Source organism: Stegodyphus dumicola, chromosome 2, assembly GCF_044657685.1.
Source record: "Stegodyphus dumicola isolate Sdum_Otavi_A_Nest chromosome 2, ASM4465768v1".
NCBI lineage: Eukaryota > Metazoa > Arthropoda > Arachnida > Araneae > Eresidae > Stegodyphus > Stegodyphus dumicola.
Genome location: NC_140769.1, coordinates 175,929,443 through 175,955,300, shown reverse-complemented (window position 1 = coordinate 175,955,300; position 25,858 = coordinate 175,929,443). Strand labels below are relative to the sequence as shown.

General features: G+C 33.3%; 1 protein-coding gene across 7 annotated transcripts in view; it reads left to right on the top strand.

The window, feature by feature from the left end:
• Positions 1 to 25,858, top strand: part of LOC118186983 (sodium-dependent dopamine transporter-like) — a 388,447-nt gene that overhangs the window by 354,776 nt on the left and 7,813 nt on the right. For all 7 annotated transcript variants that reach the window (XM_085811464.1, XM_085811463.1, XM_085811465.1 and 4 more), the window contains 5 exons: positions 581 to 721; positions 4,983 to 5,082; positions 9,249 to 9,349; positions 14,098 to 14,265; positions 17,030 to 17,104. In XM_085811464.1, coding sequence (XP_085667590.1) covers positions 581 to 721; positions 4,983 to 5,082; positions 9,249 to 9,349; positions 14,098 to 14,265; positions 17,030 to 17,104 — 585 coding nt within the window. The remainder of the gene's footprint in view (positions 1 to 580; positions 722 to 4,982; positions 5,083 to 9,248; positions 9,350 to 14,097; positions 14,266 to 17,029; positions 17,105 to 25,858) is intronic.

Sequence of the window (25,858 nt, the reverse complement as noted above, 5' to 3'; positions counted from 1 at the left end):
GTCTGCCGATTATGAAACATTTAATACCAAAATTATAATGTAAATAATACGTACTAGCCATTCTTAAAAACTATTTTCGAAATTTCTGTTTATATCTGTATGCGCAGTTATTTTGAATTCGTGTGTAAGTTTATCAAAAAAGAAAGATGAAATGGCAAGAATATCATGAAATTTTATACATAATAGCTTATTCTAATTTTCTTTCGGCATAATTTTTCTGTAATGAAGTGAAATTTTTAAATAATAATTAATAGAACCAGAAATCAAGACACTTATTGAATCTTTATTAAAAAAAAGAAAGAAAGAAAAAATATAAAAGGAAAAAATACTGGGAAGCACTCGCGCATTGAAAATGCCCTAGTCTTTTCATCATAAGCAATTCGAATTACTTAAAATGGCTCGAATAATTTTTTACTGTAAAATTAATTTGATAATAAGTACTTTTGAATAAATACTTCTTCATTTAAACAAGGCGAAACTTAAATACTTCATAGCAACAATTAAAAAATTTTCTAACAAATGATACTATCTATTACATATGCTATTATGTGTGAATCTTATTGTCGCTCCTTTTCTTCAGATGGGAGGTTTAGAATCAGTAATCACAGGTCTGATGGACGAATTTAGAGACTTCTTCGAACGCTGGAAGTACAGTCGAGAAGTATTTACCTCATTTGTTCTCTTCACTTCATTTAGCATGGCTCTCATCAACGTCACGAGAGTAAGTAATTGTGATTTAAACCATTAGTTATTAATATCTGTATGAACTTTTCTGATTTTCTATAACCCAAATTACTTTATTTACTTTTTACACTGTAAATATGACCAGTAAAGGAAACAATTTATAATGTAAAATCTTACGAATTTAAATTCATTAACAAGCTTGTTTCATCTCTCTCTATGAGAATATAGTTTTCAATTTATTTCGAATATACAAATTAAAATTCTAGTTTGAAGGAAATAACTTCAATCTATGCTTAAGGAAATCAGTTTTGAAGATTTTACTTTCCTTAATATTTTGAATTTAAGATAGGAACCCGATAGTTTGTTTTGCACTAATAAATCTGATCGTTTTTAAGCTGATGAAAATATGATTGTGTTATTAGTTAACTGGAGTATCATAAACATTAGCATTCACATTCTTTACCACATAACAGAAACAAAGACTTCTTATCATAACATTGGGAAAACTGAAATTCTGAATAACTTTGTTGAAACTGATTTATAATTTCACATGGAAATCGGTCTTATTCTGTTGTATGTAATACTATCGTCAAATTAATTTTTTATTGTATTTTATATGCTATTAAAGTAGTTTTCTGTCGTTTTCAATAGAAGTAGTTTGTGATATTTCAATTGAGATTTAGAAAGACCAAGCAATATACCGTTTTATATCAAGTGTAATAAATTCTGTAAAAATATTGCTTTTACTACTTCTAAAATTCAGTTCATCATTGTTGTGTAAATAAATTTCATGATTCATGCCTCATAAGCTGCGGTATATATCTCACAATCCTAATCTGTCGCTGAATTGATTAATTCGCAATAATCAATAAAATTACATTTTACAATGGCAGCATTATGAAAATAAGCTGAAATACAGATCCATATTCCCAGCTAAGAAAGCTATTCCATCTTAATAAAATTTATCTATTGGCCTAACATAAAACTTTCCGACGTCAGAATATTTATGTTTTATAACCCATACGTTGTTAAATCTTCAGAATTGCAACATCTTAGAAAAACAACGAATAAATGTGTAAAGAGCATTGAACACTCATCTCCGCGTAAAATAACTAACTCCAAGCGACCTTTAATTGAATCGTTATTCTTGCCCAATAAAAGGAGGACGTGATCACAAGAGACGGGACCGCAATTTATCTCGGATGCAGATCTAAAGTCCTTTGTGACGCTTCCTATTTATTATTTCCCCTTACATGGTACTAGCGGTGTTTCGCTGCGACCGTAATTTCAATCGATGAACGACGTTTCCGTAGGATGCTTGAAGAGAAGATTCGGGACATGTCAGCTGTTTTGCACTGTTTTTTTCTCACGGGCACCTGGTTTGCTAATTAAATTGAGATCAAGTGAACATTATGCATTATCCTAAGTCAAATAAAAATTTCACCGCTTTTTTTGGTCATCTGCAACAGAGAAATCAAAACGTTTATGACATAGTTTTGGATGGATAGGATTATAACATAGTTTTACTTCTGGTATAGTTTGAATTATATTTCCGTACTTAAAACATTTTTTAATCTACTATATGTTGCAAAATGATCAAGTAATTAATTTAGCAGTATAGGCCAAATGAAATCATTTTTAATAAAACTTAAACGTTAAATATTCATGGACTTTAAAAGGGAAACATTTAAGTAATATACATACAAAACTTAAGAATGAACAACATTTTTGCAATGAAACAACTATATGAGAATGGGAAAAAACATGACAAGCTATTTGTTTCCGAATATATAATACAAAATAATAACCAACAGTCATTTGCATATAACAAATCAAAGCCATAGTAATAGGTCTTTTGAAAACGCCTTCCACAGAGGAATTGGGTATAAGTGAAAAAAGTTGGGTGATGGATGAAAAATGCTTATCAAATATCCAGGCAGTGTTATTTTAGAGTGGGTTTCGGGAAATTCTTCCAGGGAATTTCTTCTTCTGTTGCTTAATGAGGTAACTATAACCTCATTAACTTACAGAAGGAATACTTCGCTAATGGCATTACGGAACAAAAGAGCATGGTATTCAATAACTGTTTCACAATTGCAGTGGTCTTTTATGTAGCCATTTCCAGCGCCTGCAGTTCAGTTCAGTAATGAAGTAGGCCCACGCCTTAATGATACTTTTTTTGTACACTTTTCCGCTGGTACGCCTTAGCTCCAGACCAGATAAACCGACACCTGGAACGGCCACGGAACGGCCCATCCTCATTCCTATGTTACAGTAAAAAAGGATTACTAATTAGCTGACCTCGTAGCGTCAACTGCTTTTCCTTGTTACCGCTAAATATCAGTCTTCTTGTACAGCCGTAGGCAGTGAATGGTGATTCGCATGAAAAATGTTTCTGTCGTTTAAAATGCTGCCCTAAACCTAGACACAATCACTGCTAAATCAAAATGCTGCCCAAAACTAGACACATTTATTTACCTAGACTAGATGAAATAGCATTTTTCGAAGTTCAAAATTTTCCAACTATCCTATAATCCTATTTTCTGTAAAGCGGATATCTTTGACATATGGAAAATTTTTCAGGTTTGTAGATTTTTTTCACTTTAGAATTTCTGACAAACGTAGTTCTTTCACAGTGCCAATTTCTGTTTAATCTGATTTTCAGTTACTACGTGACTCTAAACAGAAGAATTAGAGATGCGTATATTCAATCGGGTACCTATTTCATGTATTTTAATTATACAAATTGTAACGTCTTTATTCATCGGATTCTAACTTAGTAACGTCGCATAATAATGTTCATCTTTTTAAGTTTTGGGCACGTATAGATATAAACCTAGCATCAAAAATAGTATCTTATTGAGTAGATTGTTATATTAGTCATCGAACTGTTATAAACAATAGAGTACTGACATTATCCATTGCAGCAATATATGCTTAAACGTACAATGATTACAGTCTGAAAAAAATAATTTTCACATAATATTTCTTAGTTTGTCACGAATGTCTTATTATGTTTCAAGAGTTATTTTTATAAAGAATTCCCTCAAAAATAATAAACAGAACTACTGTTTTAAAGCATTGTTTTCTTTTGGACAATCTAATTGAATTCTGAAAGCTAATATCATATGGAAACGATGATTAATTATTATGTTGATTGCAATTTTCTTTTTGTTTTGTTAATAAGATGTTACTATTAAAACGTGTGCTCAATTTTAAAGTTGTAAATAAGCAATAGCTTGTCCGTATTCAAGTGTGAAGCAATACACTGCAAATACAGTATAGTAATCCGATGTTTCTGTTTAAACTAAGGTATATTTAATAATAATAGTAATAATAATGTATATACTGCGTTATTTAACTTACATGTGAATCAAAAATTATATTTATCGTAACATCTGTTATATTTTATCTATAACAAAATACAACATGCAATAATAAACACTAAATAGAAAAACAGTATTTTCTAACACAAAGCCTATTTTCTTAACTGTAGGTCCGACAGAAAATAGTTGAAAGCAAATCAAATGCAAAACACAGTTTTAGATATTTCATATAAAACTCAAAGATGTAGATTTTGAGAAAATTGCAATGAATGAAAATTCTTATGAAACAAATCTATTTATTTGCATTTCAGGAATACATTAGATATTTCAAGAGATATATTTTAAACAATTTCAATTTTTTAAATAGTTGAGTTTTATTGTATGCAAAACAGCAATATTGGCAGGTAAGTGTCATACGTTTCCATCGAAAGTATTAACATATATATATATATATATATAACAACGCCATATAAAAGTTCTATCATTGTGGTACATAATAAGCGTTAGAAACATCTCTTTTTAACTGTGCTAATTGCATAAATATTAGTCGTCAAATAGATTAAATGGTATAAACATTAATAGCATTATTAAAAATTACATTTATATATTATTTTCAAATAGCTCAGTTTGCAATATGCAAGTATTGTTTCTCATAAATAATACGTAATCTCATAGTTGAAAAGGTAAACTAAAAATTTTACACCATGTTGCAGAATTTCAATTTGTCATGTTATTAAGAAGTAAGTAGTTAAAAATACGACTTACCTTTTTATGCGCAAATATGATGAAACTGACACCTTTTGATTTATTATCAAATAATACGTAAATATTGCATTAACTAAATGTGAAATCATTTATTTCTCAATTAGATGATCACGTTAGACTGAAATCTAAAAACTTTACTTCTGTCATCATAATCTATTATTAAAAGTACCAAATACCTTTCTTTGAGAATGATTATATTATTTTCAGGGCGGTGGTTATACAATGCACTGGTTCGATAACTATTCTGCTAGCATTTCTTTGCTATTTTCTGCTCTTTTTGAAGCAATTGGAGTAGCCTGGCTGTACGGTAATGTTATATTTTGATACTTTTTTTGTTAATTCGTGTTATTTATTACCTATACTGAATTTGTTTTAAATTCTGAAATAAATAGCGACCTAAATTATTAATTTATTCCCTTCAGTCAAGTTTAGGTTAAAATGCTGGGAAATTTAATAAAATTTAGACAAAACCATAAACTACAATTTTTAACTCTTTGCATTCGTTTGTTCCGTCTGAGGTATAGCGCCGTAAATTTAGTGTATCACTCGAATATGCCCATTCAGCGAACATTTGAACTCCGCTTATACTAGCGGAATTTTAATCCCAAGAAACGTGCGCTAAGTACGGCTCCAAGACGAAAAAAAGAGGGGGGAAAGAAATTTTTTTCAGATAAAATTGAGTATCTGTGCATTTAATGCATAGAGCAAATGAACATTCTAGGCGATAATGATATTAAAAATTCCAAGAGCGACATATTTGCCGAATACATGAGATTAACTCCGTTAAAAAGCCTTCTTAAGGAACCGTGAAGTCCGTTCACGATTCTTGGGCTCAAAGTCACCTTAAAACAAGCCTATAAATTGCATCTGAATAAATGTAGCACACCGAATAACAATTATTGGAGATCCTAGAGTAACAAGTTGCTAAAACATTATGAATATTTCCCTGATTCTTGCTTCCTTAGCACCTCCAATAAGCCTTTAAAGTTTATTAGTGATTACACTGCATAAACGTACACCAGCACGGCATTTCGGAAAATGCACGATTCCTTTAAGTTTTCTATTGAAATGTTATAAAGCATAAAACTAAAATGCCCTTTATATACCGAAATAAATAAAAAATATCAGCCAGTCTTATAGTGAAAGAGAGCATGTGAAGTGGTCGCTGTGGTCTAAATTCCATTCAGGGTATTATCATGCGATAAAATCAGTAATTCCTATGGTGTAGGTTCTCTTGAGTTTTAGCAGTAAGCTAGTGATGAAAATAATATTATCGTGAGCAGTTATTCTGTAACTATTCACTTTATTTTCATCTATTCCAAAATCTACTCCAAAATATTTCTTTATTAAAGATGTCCAGTTCATTATTTTTGTTGTCTAAACAAAGTCCGCATTTCTTCAAAAAAAAAAAAAAAAAAAAAAAAAAAAAAAAAAAAAAAAACCCGATTCCAATGATGCACGGATCTGTTATATCAGATACAGAGACTGCATACTCATATAAACAGGTTTCAAATTTAATGTACACATCTAAATTTCAGTACACTGATATTTTCTTTCCGTTCATAATTCGTAGACTCAAAATTGGAGCCGTATGCAGCAGATTTCTGTTCATTTACCTGGCTACATCAACTGATAAGATAGTTACGTTTGCACAGTATCTACAGTCAGGCGGCAAGGCGATCCATTTGTTTCTCCTTCAACATTTAAGTCCGTAATTTGCGCCGTGAAATGCTGACATCTGTAGATCACTGCCATCTGAATTTTCTGTTTTCACTTATTTCTACTCTATCGTATGTTACCGATTCCTTTACTCACAGGACACTGCCTTCTTAAATGTCCTTCATTGTCGCAACTCCAATATTTTAATTCATTGTTACGGTTTCCTTGAGTCCTTCTTTTGCCTTCAGTCTTTTCGTCAGCCCCGTCACCACTCTCTAGACGACCCTTCTGCGCTGTTTATACCCCTCACAGGACGAAAGTCTCTTCTAGCTTTTCACACAGCCTTCACTTTCATGGAATACACAAGAACACGCTTCAGATCTTCTTTGTCCGCTATTCGGGGTGTCTGTTGTATATCAGAATCTATAATAGATTCTATAATACAGCCACAAAACATTAGAGATTCAGCGTGTCTTTAATTTCCTGAGTGCAGTATCTGGAAAGACCACTTGAGTTAAATTTTCAGTATCAGTCGCTAGTTCTTGAAGACACTTTCCTGCATTTTGTTGAGCGGCCTTTAAGCTTCAACCGGTGATAATCTGTCAAATTTTTCCCCAAACTGCAATTCTACAGCATTAAATAAAGCTCCAGCATGTAACCGTTTTCAGACTGAATACGTCCATAAGATATCAGCAGCATATCCCCACAAAGAAGCAGCCAAACAATAAGACTTTGGTGACTGAGATCTCACTGTTTGCCTGCGAAATCATTTCAGATTACATTTTGTATGCATTCCACTACGATTTTCTATCATACGAAGAATTATAGCATGAGATGAATATACCGGAATGTCGTTTATAGCAGGATGAGCCACAGCATCAGTCATGAAAGTATGTACAGAAAATCTGTTTACTGATAAAGCCGGTTCCGGAAATTTCTTTTCTAGTATGTGAATTTCTTGTTCACCAAAGAAACTTCTTCGGTGACACGGGCGATTTCTTGGTTTACATTCTGTAATACTTTTACAAATTTTTCTTCTATAGCAACTATTTTCTCATTCGTAACACTTACAATTTCCTCTTGTACAACGGCAATACTCTACTTTATTTCAGCTGCTTCCTTTCTTATCTCAGCTGCATTTCTGTCAATGGATTTCGTCGGCATTCGCAGCTTTCTCTTTTCTCATCACAGTGGCATTCACTTCTATTTATCATTTCCGCATAACTTGAAGTTATCGTTTTCACAATTCAGATGCTCTTCCATTTTCCTAATCATTGGCATTCAAAGAAATCTATAATTTTAATTTCATTTGTTGCTATCTACGAGTTAGTGAATATTCCTTTAAGTAATCATTCCAGATGGGCAGGAAAAAAGTGTTAATTTATTATAACTATAAGTAAATACAGCAAAATAAATAGTCTAGTGAGAACACAGATTATATATAATTCCTCCTTAGCGCATGAGAAATACCATAGATTTTCAAAATCAGAGTAAACTCTATAACGCAATATAGCTAACTCATTTAACCGCTGACTGTCACAGCTAATTAGCAACTTACTCCTCCCGGTTCTCAAAGCCATATTAATATGGCATTTCGCAGGCTTCTCGAAACTTTGGGTAAAATCATTCCTGAAGCTTCGAAAATATGTTATCCTTGCTTAAAATATGCTTCCAAAGAGTGGCCAAATTAGCTAAAAGTCGCCAAATGTATCACAATACACCAAAACAGCAATGCAATCAAATTAATTTAAATACTTATAGAAACTAACAACATGCATAAGTGGTCACAAACTCGAAATTAAATTAAATAAGAATGCATTCATTACACAAAAAGCACTGAATGAATGAATAATCACCAAAATGTATGCAATATAAAATATATAAATATTAATTTGGAAATAAATAAACACAAATATTACATAAACTGCGGCAATATTATCTCAAAATGCAATCAGTTTCATTGCTTGATAGACGCAACTGAAAGAGCCAAAAGGAAATCAAATTCTTCCAACACACAGAAAAAATAGAGTCATAAAAGGGTCGCGCATTTTGTACTAGTATGCATAGTTTAATAGTGGGAAGCTATATCATTTTGGAACAATATATCAGGATGCTGAACAGAAGTATATCCTGCTGAATTTTAAAAAATATCACATTTAAAGCTGCTTATGCAATCAGACACTGTTGCAAATATTTTTTTAAAAAATGTCGTTAGTCATGATCGTAAAGCACGGTTCGAGTCATAGAGATGAGATGACTGTTTATAGTTAACCATTCTTCTTCTCGCAAGTGTAATACTTATCGACTCCTTTGGTGTACTCTGGAGAATAATATGAGTGAAGAAAAGGCTAAATGATTGGTGAGTCCGACCATTCCCAACGAGCAAGTGTTCGGCCATTGGATTAAAAGAAAGAAGTACAAATTCAGTCATTAAACGTCACAGTTCTGTATCGAAGACAAGTATGATTAAGCAAAAGAATAGTGTAAGAAAATCAAAGTTCGATCCCTGCACCAATTTTCGCTTTCCTCTTATCTCAAAATGTTCTGGCAGATTGTATAATACATTCAGAAAAATATTTCGCTACTTAAAAGAGAGAGATTCGTAATGATCTGCCTCGACATGAATAACTTTTTTCTCTAAAACTAGCAACTGATTGAAAAAAAATTTTGCCTAATATTCAACTTCAACAACCAAAACTTCTAACTGACGTACTTTCCAGCTATATCATGTTTTGCATCAGTTTTTTAGTGTTTGACGTTAATCAAATTTCTTTGTGATCTCTAAAGTTTTACTCTTTAATCTTGTATGCTTAGGTATAGGTCCATTTAGTGAAAATATTCGAGAAATGATCGGACACAAGCCAGGAATCTTTTGGAGGTTATGTTGGAAGTTCATCAGCCCTGCATTCCTAATCGTAAGTTAATTATGTAATGTTTATCCTTACATATTCTTATTCTTAATCATTTGACAAAAATCGCGAAAAAATTTAGCGTTATTGTTTACATGTTCATTTTTATTACTACGAATTACTAACTGTAAAAATTACAAATTCTACTGTAAGTGTATTTAACTGTATTATATATTTTCATTATTAATATTTGAATTTTTTTTATCTAATATATGGATTTATGCTCTGAATATATAGTTATTTAAATTATCTTTGAATTAATGTCGCGTACATATTAATGTATATTTAACCTTGAATAATTTAACCTTGTGCTTATTGCCGTACTTAATGCGTTATTTTGATTTTTTTATCAATAACTCTGTTAATTGTTTATTGTCACAATTAATGTATTATATAGCTGATTGTGCTAAGCATATCCATGTAACTTAGCCATGCCTTGTATCTGTATTGTAAATATCTACAGAACTCATTAGTCGTTTATGTTGTGGATGCCTATTAATTTTATTGTTATTGTTGTGGAGTCCTATTTATTTAAAACTGTATATCGATCTCTAGCCTCTGTACGTGCGGAAATTCAATTTGTTCTCCTAACCAGCATTGCACCCTTTTTCCATCCCTGAGCTATTCATTCGTCCAGCACTCGCCAGACTCCCTTCGGACTTTTGAAAAGAATAGAAAAACATCAGTTTCTACTTGACCCCTCACCAAAAATAGTCTGGACAGTTTGCAGTCCAGGAAATTTTGAAACAAAGCAAAGGCATGAAGAATTTGAAGCGAGAAAGCATCCTTGAAATTTTGTGGCCGATCAGCGGGACCACCTGGCCGATATGCCCCAGTGTATTAGCTGACTGCCTTCAGTGGAAAGAAAGCTCTTTACTTGAAGAAGCTTATCTATGGACACTATGAAATAAATTGCTCCTTTATTTCTGTTTAAAAATAATAGATCCAAATTTCCTTTTTAGTTTGAATCTCTAATAAACTGTTAGTCATTATTCTTCAATGTTTCATCTTAAATGATACCAGTTCTCATAAGTTAACTTTGTCTGTTTGATAGATGATGAAGCATCTAAACATGAACAGTCGAAGATTGTTATGAAGAATACCGTTAATTTTCCTCAAGTTAATTTTCAGTATCTCGTGTGTTTGCCAGTGCATGATGTCTATTATCTTGTTTCACTAGATTTTTCATAGTATCAGCATTTTTAAGCATTACTTGGCTTAAAATGGTGGCGTCTGCTCTGAGAATCGACGTAAGGAGAAATTTTACTTCTTTGTAATTCTATGAAGAGCTAAATATGCAGCAAGCCAATGTTTTAAATTCTTATCATATTTACACGAATTCAGAACTCCATACGTACTGTTATCGAGAGCCATTCTTGCGCGAATAACTGCAATTACTGCGCTTTAACGACTGAAAAGAACAAAATGAATGCTTTATAGTGCCACCTGATGTTCGGTTAAAGGTAAAAGCTGGCCTATAGGATAGAGGCAGACAAATATGAACAAAACGTTTATCCAGATCTAAAAAATTTCTAAATGTCTTATGTATGAATAAAACATTTTCGATATAAATTTGCTTTATATTTAACAAATTGACCGAGGTTCGAATCCCGCGAACGGGCTGGCTGCATGGGTGTTTTCGTGGTTTTCCCCATGTGTAACGTGTATACGAGCCAGTTTCCCTTAGAAAGTCCTCCACGAAGGCATCCCTCCCCTTAGGCAAAATAATCTTTGAGTGCTTTGCCATAATTAAATATACCAAACCAAGTCCATTGAAAAGATGTTCAGTTAAAGAGTTATATTTTAAGGCAAAGAGAACTACAAAATGCAGTTGGTCAACTTTTTGTATATTCGGTTTTCTTGGGTACAAAGAGCATAGTGAATTTTCTGGTACTTTCTCGAAATCAAAAAGATATTTATTAAATGTTTAATGCACGCGCTCTTGTATTTTCAATTTTCCGGCTTAGCTTTCTTTTAATATTCGTCACGCGCTGCACTGCGCGGGAAATAAAACCATTTAATTTATAACTGAACTAACATTAGCTTTTTAAATACCGAATTCGTAACACTGCCCCCTTCTCAAGGACTGCACGTCCCGGGCAGTACGATCCCTGGACAGGAAGTCAAACTTATAACTTAGGCATAAAGGCAACTTAGGCATAAACATTACATTACAATATTAAACTACATAACAATAAATGCAATAACTAACTTAAACAAATCAAATGCTATCAAATACTAAATACAAAACAAATACAAAATACAAATCAAATACAAAAATACAAATCAAATACAAACTAGAAATCAAATCAAAAACACATTTATAAACAAAAAGGATCATGGTCTTACACTATTTACAATTATTTACACTACGTACTATGGCCATAGTAATGAGCTAACCTGTCGTAATGAACGACTTTAGGTTTAGAGTTCGAAGACTTACGGATCTGAACCACGACGTCATTCAGCCTGTTTAGGACTGTGTGCGGACCAAGCCAAGGTGACTGTAATTTAGGTTTGACTCCTTTTCGTCTAATCGGGTTCCACAACCACACCTTGTCTCCTTTGTTGGATCTATGTCAAGTAGCTATCGTGTTGTATCTGGACTTCACTTTCTCCGTCGCCAGGTTGACTCGCTTTCGTGCGGAACGGTGCATCACTTCAAAACGGGCCTGGACATCTTGGATATATTCTTCAGGCGATGAAGGCGCATCCGTATGGCGATCAAACAGGCGGTCACAAAGCAGACGAAGGTAACTACCGAAGAGCTGGGGAATAGCTGGTAGTCTTGCGTTTCTTTCCGACCCTAGTATGATTTTGGCAGCTTTCCGAGCTGGGTCTTTCGGACAAGGCGTCGGCATTTCCAAGTGAGGATCCCTTCCGAGGATGTATAGTCATGTCATCAGATGCTGAAAGCGAATTCCGCGAATTCGCTACAGTTAACAAGAGCAGTTTTCTAAACAAACTCTTAAAACAACAACAAACTAAGTAACTACTACGAACTTTCCAAGTTCCGCTGGATGCGGCGCTGATTAACTTGCAGGATTTGCAAGTTTTGTTCCGGCTGTTTGAGTTAGTTGCTATAAAGCGCTGAAAGTAGGAGAATGCATGAGTGAGCCCTAAGTCAGGATTGCAGATGATGAGAGGGCGTGACTACCTTGTCACGTGAGGTGTGAAGAAGTCGTAAACACGTTGCGAGATTTCAGGTTAGAAATGCTGAAGAAAACATTAAATGTACAAATTTTCAGAAATAATTACATAAAAACATAAAACATTACATAAAAGGGAAATTTTTCTAGTAATCATCAGAGTAACAACATATGGAATAAACCAAATTTCATCACATAATACAGTCTAGTAGTACTGTAAGTTGAAGTTCTGAGTCCATGATAACGTGATCGGAGTGGTATACTACGAACTGTGAGGTTTTCCTCCTTTTATAAGATTTTAAAATCGCGCACGAGAATTTTCTAGTACTTTCTCGAAATCAAAAAGAGATATTTATTAAATGTTACATGCACGCGATCTTGTATTTTCAATTTTCCGGCTTGGCTTTCTTTTAATATTCGTCACGCGCTGCACTGCGCGGGAAATAAAATTAATTAATTTACAATTCAACTAACATTAGCTATTTAAATACCAAATCCGTAACAATATCTATATCTCTCAGAGGATGAAATACAGTCTGCACAACGCTTACGCATTCTGAGAATCAAATTATCGAGCTGATCTTGTGGAAGATTACTCCACTTAGCAAGCAGTGCTCTCCGAAGTTCCAGTACACATGTAGAAGGTTCTTGACGGGCTGGAATTCGTCAACCAAGCATATCCCACACATGCTCTATTGGACTCAAGTCAAGTGAGAGTGCTGGCCATTTCATACGGGTGATATCCTCAGACTAAAGCCATTTCTTTACAATGTTTGCACAGTGAGGACGGCGATGTCATCCATAAACACAAATTCTGCGTCCATTGTACCCCCTAAACAAATGTACATGCTGTTCCAGTATGATGTCCCGATAAATTTGGCCTTTCATAGTTCCGATCTGAACATGCAGATCTGTTCTAGAGCCCAGTATAATTCCAACCCAAAAGATCAACCCTGAACCACCGTAACGGTGTCGTTCAATGATGTTGTCTCGGTGATAACGGGTACCTGGAGTTCTCCATATGAAAATCCGATCTAAATCAGACTGAAATCTAAACCTGGACTCTTCAAAAAACATCACACAAGCCCATTGTGAAAATGTCTACATTGCATGTTCTCTACTCCAGCCTAACCGCTGGCGACAATGAGTTGCCTTGAGCGGAACACATCTGACAGGCCTACGAGCATATAGACCAAGCTGTCCCAAACATCTGAACAAGGTTTGCATTGAAACTATCGTACCCGTGGCTGAAGACAGTTGATGAGATAGGTCGGATTCTGTGCGTAACGGTCGGTGACGTACTATCGGCGTCATCTGATGACTTTCTGTAATTTGCATGCTATTCTTGAAGATGTGTGCGATAATTGTACGGGTGAAATTTTTACTTTAGAGTTCGATTTCCGTGAGATTCTGAATTATCCTTAATTTATCGACATGAGTATAATTAAATAAAAATGAAATATCCTAACTTAACTTAAGCTTCCAAAAAGACCTACTGCACGCAAATTTGAAGATAAATAATTATTTTAAGATTACTGTCATTAATACTTTATAATAAAGTCTATTACGGTATGTTTTCAATGATTGACATACATTCTTTTGCAGGCAGTTATAGGATCGGCCATCTTCAATAATTCTCCCTTAAAGTATCAAGATTACCTTTATCCTACATGGGCTGTTGCACTTGGTTGGGGATTTGCCTTGTCATCCGTCGCAATGGTGCCAGCCGTGGCCTGTTATAAACTCTGCAAAGCACGTGGTTCCTGCGTTGAGGTTAGTTCGTTTCATTTATTTGGGGACCTAATATTAAATTCAATTTCCGTTTCATTATAATGATACGACTATAATAGTGGTTGTCCAGTTAGTTAATAACAATATACAAAGTGTAACAGAATTTATAGTCATCACTTTAAATACTAATAGAAACATGGAAAAAGCAACAATTTTCGTAACACGCGGCGTGTTAGAAAATTAAATGTGAATAAGGAAATATAAGAAATATGAAGAATACAAAAATTTAAAAATATTTTTAATCACGGATATTTGCAAATAAATATTTACAAAAATTGTCCAAATGAATGATTAGCAACTGCAGCACTAATTCCTGTGTAGTATGTGACCAGTAGTATGGCATATTATCTTTTTGAAAAAGCGCTTTATTCTATGTGAACTAGCACATAAAGGGGTATAAACAATTGGCCAGCAATTCAAAAGTAGCCCGAGCTCGTCAGAGTTCAATCCAGCCTAATGAGAAGATCCAATGAGGAATATGTAAAGATGGACCAGACAGTTACACCGCCACCATCGACATCTACAGTGCCTGTCTGATACGAAGGATAAAGTGCTTTGTGCGGTTTAATGACGCTCACGAACTCTGCTATCCGCCACAGCAGCTGGGAATCTCGATTCGTGGATAAGATGACACATTTCCAATCCTCTACCTCATCAGTCGAAGTCTTTTCGTTAGCGACCGAGATGACCGTTGGCTGCTGTAATCAAATTGTATCAGTTGCCAATGAGTATTACTTGTGCAGACGCTAGCCGAAGAAACTTTGTTTCATTAATCCACATTAAAATCTGACATACGTTTCCGCTTCTTACCATCCACAATATACATTTAAATCTCCGAGCGCCTCTTACATCAAACGCTACTTTACGACCGCATTTGACTGTAATCACACTGGTTTTTTGCTTTTGAGGTACTGTTGGTATCTGTGCACAGTACCGCGTTACCTGCTATGAGTAGCAAATAACTATTCACAGAAAGTCTGCAACTTACATGGTAAAAATTTCCCGTAAAATGCTAAATATCACAAGTCTTAGACAGGCAGTACAAAACACAATATTATTACGTAGAATTCTAGACATGATAGTTTTTTTAAATTACCGTATCAAATTTAAAAAAAAAAAAAAAAAAACTCCCTTCGCTCTTGGGAAAAAATATTCTTTTTAGTGTTATTCATAAGAAGATCCAGAAAGGTAGCTATGTTAAAAAGTTCACCTGATTTGTCTTAGTTTCTGTACCCGTAAAGATAACAAAGCATGGACCAATCAGTTTCCATCCCCTTTTCCCCACCCTCCAGAAAATTTTGATTAATGATATTTTTTTTTTTTTTTTTTTTTCAAAAGTATCTTCCTCTCTGTTTTCCTCATATTTATGATAAGTTTGGTAAATTTACCTGTTGCGCTACTTAAATTTCCTCATAGCATTTATTATTTTGCTGTAAAACGATGACATTGTTTCACGGTCTTGCTCTCCGTGAGGAGGCCAAAATATAATTTTATTCACTTCCTATTTTGCGTTAAGTATATTAATAATTGCACAGTTGTGAATGTAATTTTAAATAAGTTTTTGTCGGATTTTTACCTTTCTCTAATAATTTCTGGATTTTTGGAATATATGAGTATGTAATGATTTGCGTATTACGCAGTTAAATGTTGAAGCACACACTGCTGATCCCTAGTGAAGAATAAGCTTCAGTCTTCTAGATGCAATAAGATGCAGCAGTAGCAGATTTAACTAATATTTCCTTATTATAACGAAACATTTTGCGACCATAAACAACTTGGCACTCTAATCGTTCCTATTCCGAAACATTTACGTTTGGGGATCTTTGCGGTAAGAAGAGAAGCAGCAAGCAGCAGTCTACCCTGCCTGAGGAGAAGAAGCAAATTGCTTAGTTATTCAAGATGAAATCGTAATTCAGTATAGGTTAGTTGCGGTTTCGATGCATTTTGATTGGATAAGTAATAATGCTGTAAAATTATTATTGGCTGTTTCAGTTTTAGTTCGATTTATGTCATCAGCGCTGTGTAAATGTTATATTATATAGATTAATTTAGAAATGATGCAGTCAGAAAAAGTTACATAAGCAATTACTATTTTTAGAACAGAAAGGAAAATATACAAAATAAATGAAGAATTAAAGAGCTATTGCTAATTAAAGTTATAATTTTATTTACATGGTTTTTTATCTTATATACAAACTCTAATGGTAAGCACCACTCTAAAGACCAATTATGAAAGCAGCCTGTATCTCGTATTATTTAATTAAATTTTGGAATTGCATATAAACGAAAATCGTATTTTTTGAGATGACTATCACTAGGAAATATCAAAAGCGTTTGAAATCGTTAGTAATTACCTTAAAGAGGTTTCAGCTTCTACTGATCAAACGTTCTCCGACAGTTTTCATATCATTTTTATCTACGCTCAATAATTTGAATTTCTGAGACACATGGTTTTGTTTATCGGTATAATATTTTACTGAATTTATTTCTTTATTGGTTAATGTACGGCTGCATTTCTTAAACAGTAAGTTATGCTAATTAGCTTAATTTACCATCATTTAAAATTCCTCCATTGTTTTACTTTCATGTTCATATTAGTATTATAATTATTAACAGTTCTTTTAAATCATCTTTTCTCACAATTTCATCTTCAATAACTTTACAAAACTGTCATAATTTCTATATTTCTTATTAAAGGAAACCTTTATTTGTATTACATTTTTACGTAATGTCCCTTTCTTTGCAGCGTATTGCTTATACTATAACACCATATCCAGAGAGAAAAACATATAAAGAAACAGGAACTGTTACGAGATTTAAGGTAAGTTTAACAATTTAAATGTCATTGAGTTCATGAATTTAGATATGGAATTACGCTTAGTTACAAATATCAGGTGTGGTCAGCTTGTTTTATGTGAATGGTCAATTATTTTACATTAAAAATAGCTGCAATTAAAATAACGTTTTAATGAAAATATATGAATGTGAAAGGGAAACAAAATTTAATTTCAAATTGGATATGTTTTTAAATATATAATTTATTGAAATTATTAAATGAACAGAGAATAATTCAAAACGTACATTTTAAAATTTAGTGCAAAGAAATAATTTTTAACTAATCAGAAGATTTTCTTTTAACGTAATTCATAAATTAAAGATTTATGAAAACGAACTTCAGATTTTTTAGTCAGCGAACAGCAATAGAAAGGAATTATTGAATCAGTATGAAAATCTGCAAGAAACATGCAATATGAATGGTTGCTTAAAAGAAATTTACTGCCAAAAACTGCTCATCGATTAACATCATCTGCAATGCAATCAACACTATTTCAACTGTGAAGACAAGATATTTGTCAAACAGAATGAAGACTTCAGATGTGATAAAACAGAACAAGTACTACAGAGCTATCCAAAGAATTTTAAATCAAACTCTAAGAACTGGTATAGACATTTAACTATTATATACAGTAATTACCGTAGGTAGGTACGTCTTACCCTAGGTTCCAATAATTATAACATGTGCAATTTAAAACATAATTTTAAATATTTAGACACAATTTTACTTATAAATGTATAATTCGAAGCCCCGTTTCCATTGAAAACATCAAATGTATTTGCATTTAGTTTAAATACTTTTTTTTTTTTTTTTTTTTTTTTTTCTAAGTCCAAAAAGCCTTTGTCCCTGAAGGACTATTGTTTTCGTTTTGCGATTTTGGGTTGAAAACTTTAAAAGGCTGTATCAAATCGTTGCCACCAAATACTAATGTATGTATGTTTCTTGCATTGTGATAAAACAACGGTACATAGAGCCATCGAATTTTTAATGGTGTAATCCTCCTGCAAATATGGGCATGTGGAAGACCAAATTTGGAATTTGTTTTATGATCGATTTCATATTTTGTAAAACTTTAACGAATTTTTGATTAACAAACTCAAGGATATCAAAGCGAGCAATGGCAACGTTGTACAGAAAAAAACATTTTTATCTTCAGCGCGCGAGACTCCGTATCGGAAATTCTAAAGATATGCTCAATTTAAAACTATTTTGCGATATTGCTTTTGAACTGAATTTTATGGTTTAAGTGCGAAGAACGTGATATTTAATAAATAAAGGTAGCGGACAAAATGTTAAAAAAACGCCCCTTTGGACGTAATTTAAAATCTGAAACCTTTCAGATTTTTTTTTTTTTTTTTTTTTTTTTTTCTTTTTTCTTTTTTTAGTTAAGTGATCGAAAATTTATAAAGTATATATACTTGTAATTATGCTTTCAGTATTTTATTTAGTTATATTGTTATGTTTATTTAGTTGTTTTAAGTGTATTGTATTTATATATGTGATAATAACTTGGAGAGATGCTGCATAATTAGAAAGATCACACTCGATGGAGAGACTGGTAGACCTACCGAACATATAATCTTTATTGCGGGACGCAAACTAATTATTGAAAACATATTTTTTATCACACATTATCATGGGCTTAACACACAGGCAACAATTTTATGTAGAGTATCGCATTTTAAATAACGGCGTAGTTAGCAGCACGACAAAGCAACATCAGCAAGTCACGCAAGATGAAATGACCTGGAAATGATGCAATGCAGAGAAGTTATTACGATTTTTAGAACAGAGAGGGAGAATTAAAAAGTTATCGTTAGTTTAAATTATAATTTTGATTTACATATTTTTTATCTTACATGCATATATTTATGTTATTGTACTGAATACACTGTACATACTTTTTTATCATAATTTATTTACTAAATAATATTGATTATATTATCTCCTAAGTTGAATTATACGTATACTATTGAAGATTACTCTGTAAACACAAAAAACTACTGTATATGAGCAGAATTTCCGCCAGCTGCATACTAATGTATGAATCTGCTATTAATATACGCCCGACAGAGCGTCCTTAGGGACCTCAAGAAAGGAGCTGGTATCTCCAGATAATGGAAGATGTGGGATAAATACCTGCTTACCTTGTTAGACATCAGGTATTCCCATCTCCCTTCACCTCTCTTGATCAGATTGGATTATGACAAAACTCGCGAGGGCTGTTTGACGTAGGAAATGGATGCCTTCTTGGACAACATATTAAATAAAACCGTCTTGTATTCGCATTACGCGTGAGGAAAACTGCAAAAACTCCCATGCAACTAGCCCATTCACCGAGATTTTCATTTTCTTCATCATAATTAAACTAAAATCCCATTTCAATAGCTGATTTCATTGTATCAAAATAATAATTAATATTCTTTATATTTCATAATTCAGTATGATGCACGTTAGATACGTAATATTACAGATCAATAGCACAGGCGGATAAGGCGATCGGAAATTCGGAAAATTTCCCGAGGTGTCGGTGGCCGTAAGTTCATCAGCCGATATTGATAGCTTAAAAAAAATATGAAACATTAATTATAATTGCAGGGTTCATGCAATAAAAAGCAATAAACTCACTGGAAGAAAATGATTTAATGACACTTAAAAAATTAAATATAAATAAATAAATAAATTTGAAAGATAAGCTAATTTTAAACATATTCAATTCATAACCTTCATTTCATCTTTATTTTGCGATAATTAATGTGTGTAAACTATTTATTGTGTATAATTTTATTTGTGCAAGTGCTCTGCTTTATATTTGTGCAATTTGTTTCAAGTTAAAAGAAGTATTGTTAATATTATGGCTCTTGCAAGATTTCGGTATGGTTAACCCTAGCTTAACAATTTGTTTACTTCTTTGAGTAGTGCTACGAAGTAAAAGAATGCCAAGATGGACGAAGACGATGATGTGTTTTATAGTGCGCTTAAATGTTGCTATGATAAACTTGAAACGGCTATTGAGTCAAAGTGTAATATGAACCAGAATATTCGTGAAGAGGCAAGGCATGCAATGTGTGAGTTAAAGTGTTTGATTACTAAGAATTTTGAACGTATTAAGTCGTTGGGTTACCGCGAAGCTTGTAGGGAAAGTCTTAGACATTTTCGTAAAACCAACGTATGCTAGTGCTGTGCTGCCATCTCCTGTGGAGAATGCAAAACAAAATTCTTTAAGTTGTGGTCTTGTCATTTCTTCGGAAAATCGTTCGTCAGAGGATATTAAGAAGATTCTTAAATTACAAATTAATCCTGTAGAGAAAAAAGTGGGTATTCTCAATCTAAAAAATATTGGAAATGGCAAGGTATTGATAGAATGCCCCTCTGAAAATGATTTAAAAAGGATACAAACTGAAATTCAAGTAAAATCACCGGAATTAACTACCTTTCCTTCCAAACGCAGGAATCCTACGATCTTAATAAAAAATGTCCCTAATGAGATAAGGGATGAGGATGTTCTCGATGTTTTAAAAAATCAAAATCCAGATGTTATCGCCTCTGAAAATAAATGGAGTGAATCTCGAATTCGATTTACGTTAAGGAAATTTCAAAATACGAGACATTTAGTTGTTGAGGTGCATCCAGACATGCGTAGAGGTATTTTACAGGAATGTAGACTAAAAATTTCTTGGAGCATCTGTACGGTGGATGATTTTGTCCTGATTAATCGGTGTTTTAATTGTTTAGGATATAATCACCGTGCTGAACACTGTAAAAATCTACGTGCTTGTTATTTCTGTGCACGTGAACATGAAAGTAAAAATTGCCCACATAAGAATTTGAAAGTGTCTATCAATTGCATTAGACGCAATCAAAAAATAAAAGATGAGAAAAAAAAATTAAATGTAAGCCATTTGCCTTTTTCTGAAAGTTGCTCTTGTCATGAATTTATAAGAAGTCAAAATATAGCAAGAACAAATTATGGATAATAGTCATAATTTTATTTTAAAATTTGTTCAAATTAATTTACATAGATGTAAGGCTGCTACTCAGCAACTTGTTTTGAATATGGAGGTAAACAATGTTTCTGTTGCTTTTATTCAAGAACCTTACTCTTATCATGGTCTTATGCCTGGCTTTCCGAGTTCCTTTAGGTTATACTATGATTTTAACTCAGAGGTCATAAAGGCTGCTATTGTTGTTCGAGCCGGATTTCTACCTACTTTTTTGGATTTGAGATTCTTGGATTATAATATGGTGACTCTTGATATTATTTTTAAAGATACTAAATATTTTCTATTTTCATACTACTTTGAGCCCTCCCGATGTATTGAATTTGATTTGCATAAAATAAGTCGGGTCTTCCAGGCTAAGGATCTTGCAAAGCTTATTTGGGGTATGGATTCCAATAGTAAATCTGAACTGTGGTTTAGTCCCTACAGTGATGCTCGAGGAAACAAGCTTGGAGATTTTGTCAGCTCCTATAACTTATATGTGATCAATGAGGACTGTGGCCCTACCTTTTGTTCGGAACAGGGATCAAGCTATATAGATGTCACAATTATGGGAGCTGATTTGCTAGCAAATGTTACCCGCTGGTGTCTCTCGGACTGTGAATCATTGTCAGATCATGCAATGATTGAATTCGACTTATCTGTTTCTGATGCTTCTTTAATTGCTGTCAGTAGAATTTTGTTTAATACAAAAAAAGCAAATTGGGGATATTTTGAAAAATATTGTTTACAGTATATTTCTTTGATCATTAATGGTTTGGATTCTTGCTTGAGCACTGACTCACTTAATGCGATTGTAGATTTTATGACTTCAGTTATTTTTCGGGCATGTATTAAATCTATGCCTATTAGAAGGACTGGTAGGCGAAAAGTACCTTGGTGGTCATTGGAAATTTCCATTATGAGAAAGAGAGTCAACGCGGCTAGACTGAGGTTCCAGAGGACTACTAGCAATGATATAAGGGACTTGTATAAGCGGAAATACCTTGATTTAAGGAAAAAATACAATGAAATGCTTATTGAGGCCAAATTAGAGTCTTGGAGGAAGTTTCTTTCCGATATCAATAATGAGAATGTGTGGAAAAAAATTTATACTTATGGTATTAAAGAAAATTTTATGAGGAAGATTGAGATCTCGGGCCATCAGCTTTCAAGCGGTAACTTTACGTCTTCCTTGGAGGAAACTATCGATGCTATTCTTGATAAAGCTTTTCCTCCTGATTGTGTGAGACTTGATAATGACTTTCATACTCAGTGGCGCTCATCTGCTCGCAGTAGTTATGCGTCTCAGATTGATCCTCCTTTTTCGCAGGCCGAGGTTGATGATGTAATTCGTAATTTAGGGCTTGGCAGGTCTCCTGGCCCGGACTCTATTCCCAATGAAACCATAAGATACTTTCATCGTCTTTTTCCTGCAATTTTTCATAGATTATTTAATATATGTTTGAATCTTGGTGCTTTTTCACGAACTTGGAAGAACGCCCTTGTTATTGTGATACCCAAGAAACAAAGTATCACTGTTCCACATGTGAATAATCTTAGGTGTATCTGTCTTCTTTCTTCTTTAGGTAAATGTTTTGAAAAACTAATTACTAACAGAATTACTTGGCATCTACATAAAGAAAATATTCTTAGTGCTGACCAATATGGTTTCATTGCTCAAAAATGTGCTGAGGATGCACTTCTGCGTCTTAGCAACATTGTACAGAGGGGTAAGATGAGAGGTTTGTACACTATTTTAATTTTTCTTGATATTGAAGGAGCTTTTGATAATGCATGGTGGCCTGCTATTCTCAATTTACTAAAAGAAATGAAGATACCTCAAAATGTGTTTAATGTTGTTTCTGATTTGCTGAAAGACAGGACGGTCGAGCTTACTTTGGGTGGCACCTCAAGTGTTCGCCGACCTCAAAGAGGTTGTCCACAAGGTTCTGTTTCCGGTCCCAAGCTTTGGATTATTATTATGAATGATCTCTTACAGAAACTTTCTGATCTCTTCAGTTGTGAAGTCATTGCCTTTGCAGATGATTTGTTGATTTGTATTCAAGGAAAAGAAATGCAAAAAGCTTTTCGTCTCGCCCAAGATGTTATAGATTTCATTTATCATTGGTCAATAGATTTTAAGTTAAAGTTTAACCATGCAAAATCCAAGGCCATGTTTATTGATAGAAAAAATACTTATGAAGGATATCAATTGCTTTTAAATGACAATCCCCTTGAGAGGGTGAATGAAATTAAATATCTAGGTGTTTTTTTGGACAGCAAATTTAACTGGAAAAAGCATATTTCCTACATTTCTAATAAATGTGAGAGACTTCAGCGTGGGCTGAATCGAATTGCTTGTAATAGTTTTGGTGTTAAATCGAATGTTAGCGCAATTATTTATAAACAAGGCATTGTACCCCTTATTTCATATGGATGTAGAGCTTGGGGATTGTCTCTAAAAAAGAAAATTAACTCTAAACGCCTGCTTCGAGTTCAAAGACGAATTTTGCTGCGAGTTATAAGCGGTTACCGAACTATTAGTTACAATGCTGTTTTCTCTCTTGCCGGATTTCCACCACTGGATTTGTTTATTCTGACTTTTATAGATTATAAGAATAGTCTTGCAAATTACTCCAATTCTCACTTTGGTCGTTTATTGCCCTTGTCTGTTCTACCACATCCTTCTGTAAGACAACCAGTACAGATTCTGGATAGTGCGGACACTGATGTTAATTCATTCTCATTTGTGCTGTATACGGATGGTAGTAGGATTGATGATAAAGTTGGTTTTGCTTATGTTATTTTTGAAGATGATATTGAAATTGAGTGTCACCAATTTCGCATTAGAAATGAATGTACTGTATATATTTCTGAACTTCTGTGTATTAATTTTGCAATCAAGTGGATAATTAGCCAGAATGGAAGTGGTTCCAGCTACTTAATCTGTACGGATTCACTCTCTTCCCTGGAATCTCTTAAAAATACCTCTTTATGTAATGATATTATTGTCAATATACAGCAGTCTCTCGGAGATCTGGAGAAGAGGGGTATTTCAGTGTTTTTTACATTTGTCCGTGGTCATTCGGGTAATTATGGAAACGAGAGAGCTGATTGGCTTGCTAAGAATGCAACTAAAAATGATATTAACGTTGATGTAAATATTCCAAAATCTTATTTAAAAAAAAACATTCAAAGCTAAAATGATTGAGCGGTGGAACTGTGATTATATCTCTTCTGATAAGGGATCTGTTACAAAAGCATTCTTCCCAACTATTTTTGAAAGACTGAAAAGTAAGGACTTGTTGCTCAATTTTAAAGTTACGCAATTTTTGTCTGGACATGGTAAGTTTAATGTTTATCTTGAACGATTTAAGCTGATATCTTCCAATTTGTGTAATTGCAATCTTAGCGTTGAGCAAAGTGTTTTCCACCTGCTTTTTGATTGCCCACTGCTTGATAAAGCAAGAAATCTTTTGAAATGTAGATTGAAATTCATTGGAATTCATTGGCCGCCGAAATGTTATCATTTTGTATCCTCGATTTCGGCCTACCGAGCTTTCAATGATTTTGTTGACTTTTATTTTAAACACTGTTAATGGTTTCTTTATACATTTTTATACTTTTGTATTTACTTGTGTTTTTTTTTCTTTGTTATGATTTCATTGTATTGTTGAAAACTGATGATATTACTTACTATTCTGCCTTTTTCACTTACGATTTGTAAGTCTCGTGCGATACTTTGTGGTGCACGAGGATTTCTTTTTCTTTAAATTAAAAAAAAAAAAAAAAAAAAAAAAAAAACCTTAACCACGTCGTCGTTAGCTCTTCACAAATTCCTAATTGATTAACTGATTCCATGGTAAAAAACTGGAGACTTTTCATGTTCTGTCAGTTCGAAGATTCCGTAACTATGGCAGCAACTTTCTGTGAGTCGACGATTATTGACTTCTCTTCACACAGGCGTTCACGACATCTTGATAAAAGTCGCATTCTTAATGGTATAAAACTGAACTTCTAAGAGTGCAACTGGACTTCAGTAGATTCCCGTTGATTCTTGGCGAACAATGGCCAACTCGCAAAATGACGCTAATACCAAAGTTTGCTGTGCCGGTCAGTCCACCACTGTCCGCCCTTGGTCACAAGAACTTTAAAAAAAAGGGGGGAAATACGTGCACCGGGAGAAAAATTACTTCCTTTAGTATAGTTTTAAAATATTACAACGAATTCCACTAGATGGCAGCACTAATTTTCATAAAGCATACCATTTACTCGATATTTAGTTAATTTGGAGTGCAACTGAAATTTTTTAAATTAAGTCTACCTATTTTGTTACATGTATTTGTTTTCGCCCTCAGAATCTATATATTCAGACTATGTTAACAGCTGTCTACAAATATCCATTCTAATTAAAAATTTCAAAATTCTACCTCCCTCTCTACATCGCATTGTATTTCCATACATCTTTTCTAAGGGCTTTATTTATTAAAAATTATCTTGAAAGAGCTCCGAAGTACGAAAATTAAAACTTTTCACTTTATTAATACTAAAAATCTAGTCTGATCATTTGGTTATCATATGATGTCAGACAGGACTTAATTTCTAAATTAATAAAAAAGAACCTATGTAAGACCTTCAGGGAAGAGGAACAAGAATAAATAAATACATAAAATGACTAATAAAATCATTAATAATTAATTAAATAATTCATTGCTAAAATAATGAATTAATAGTTAAAGTAATTAAATGATTAAAA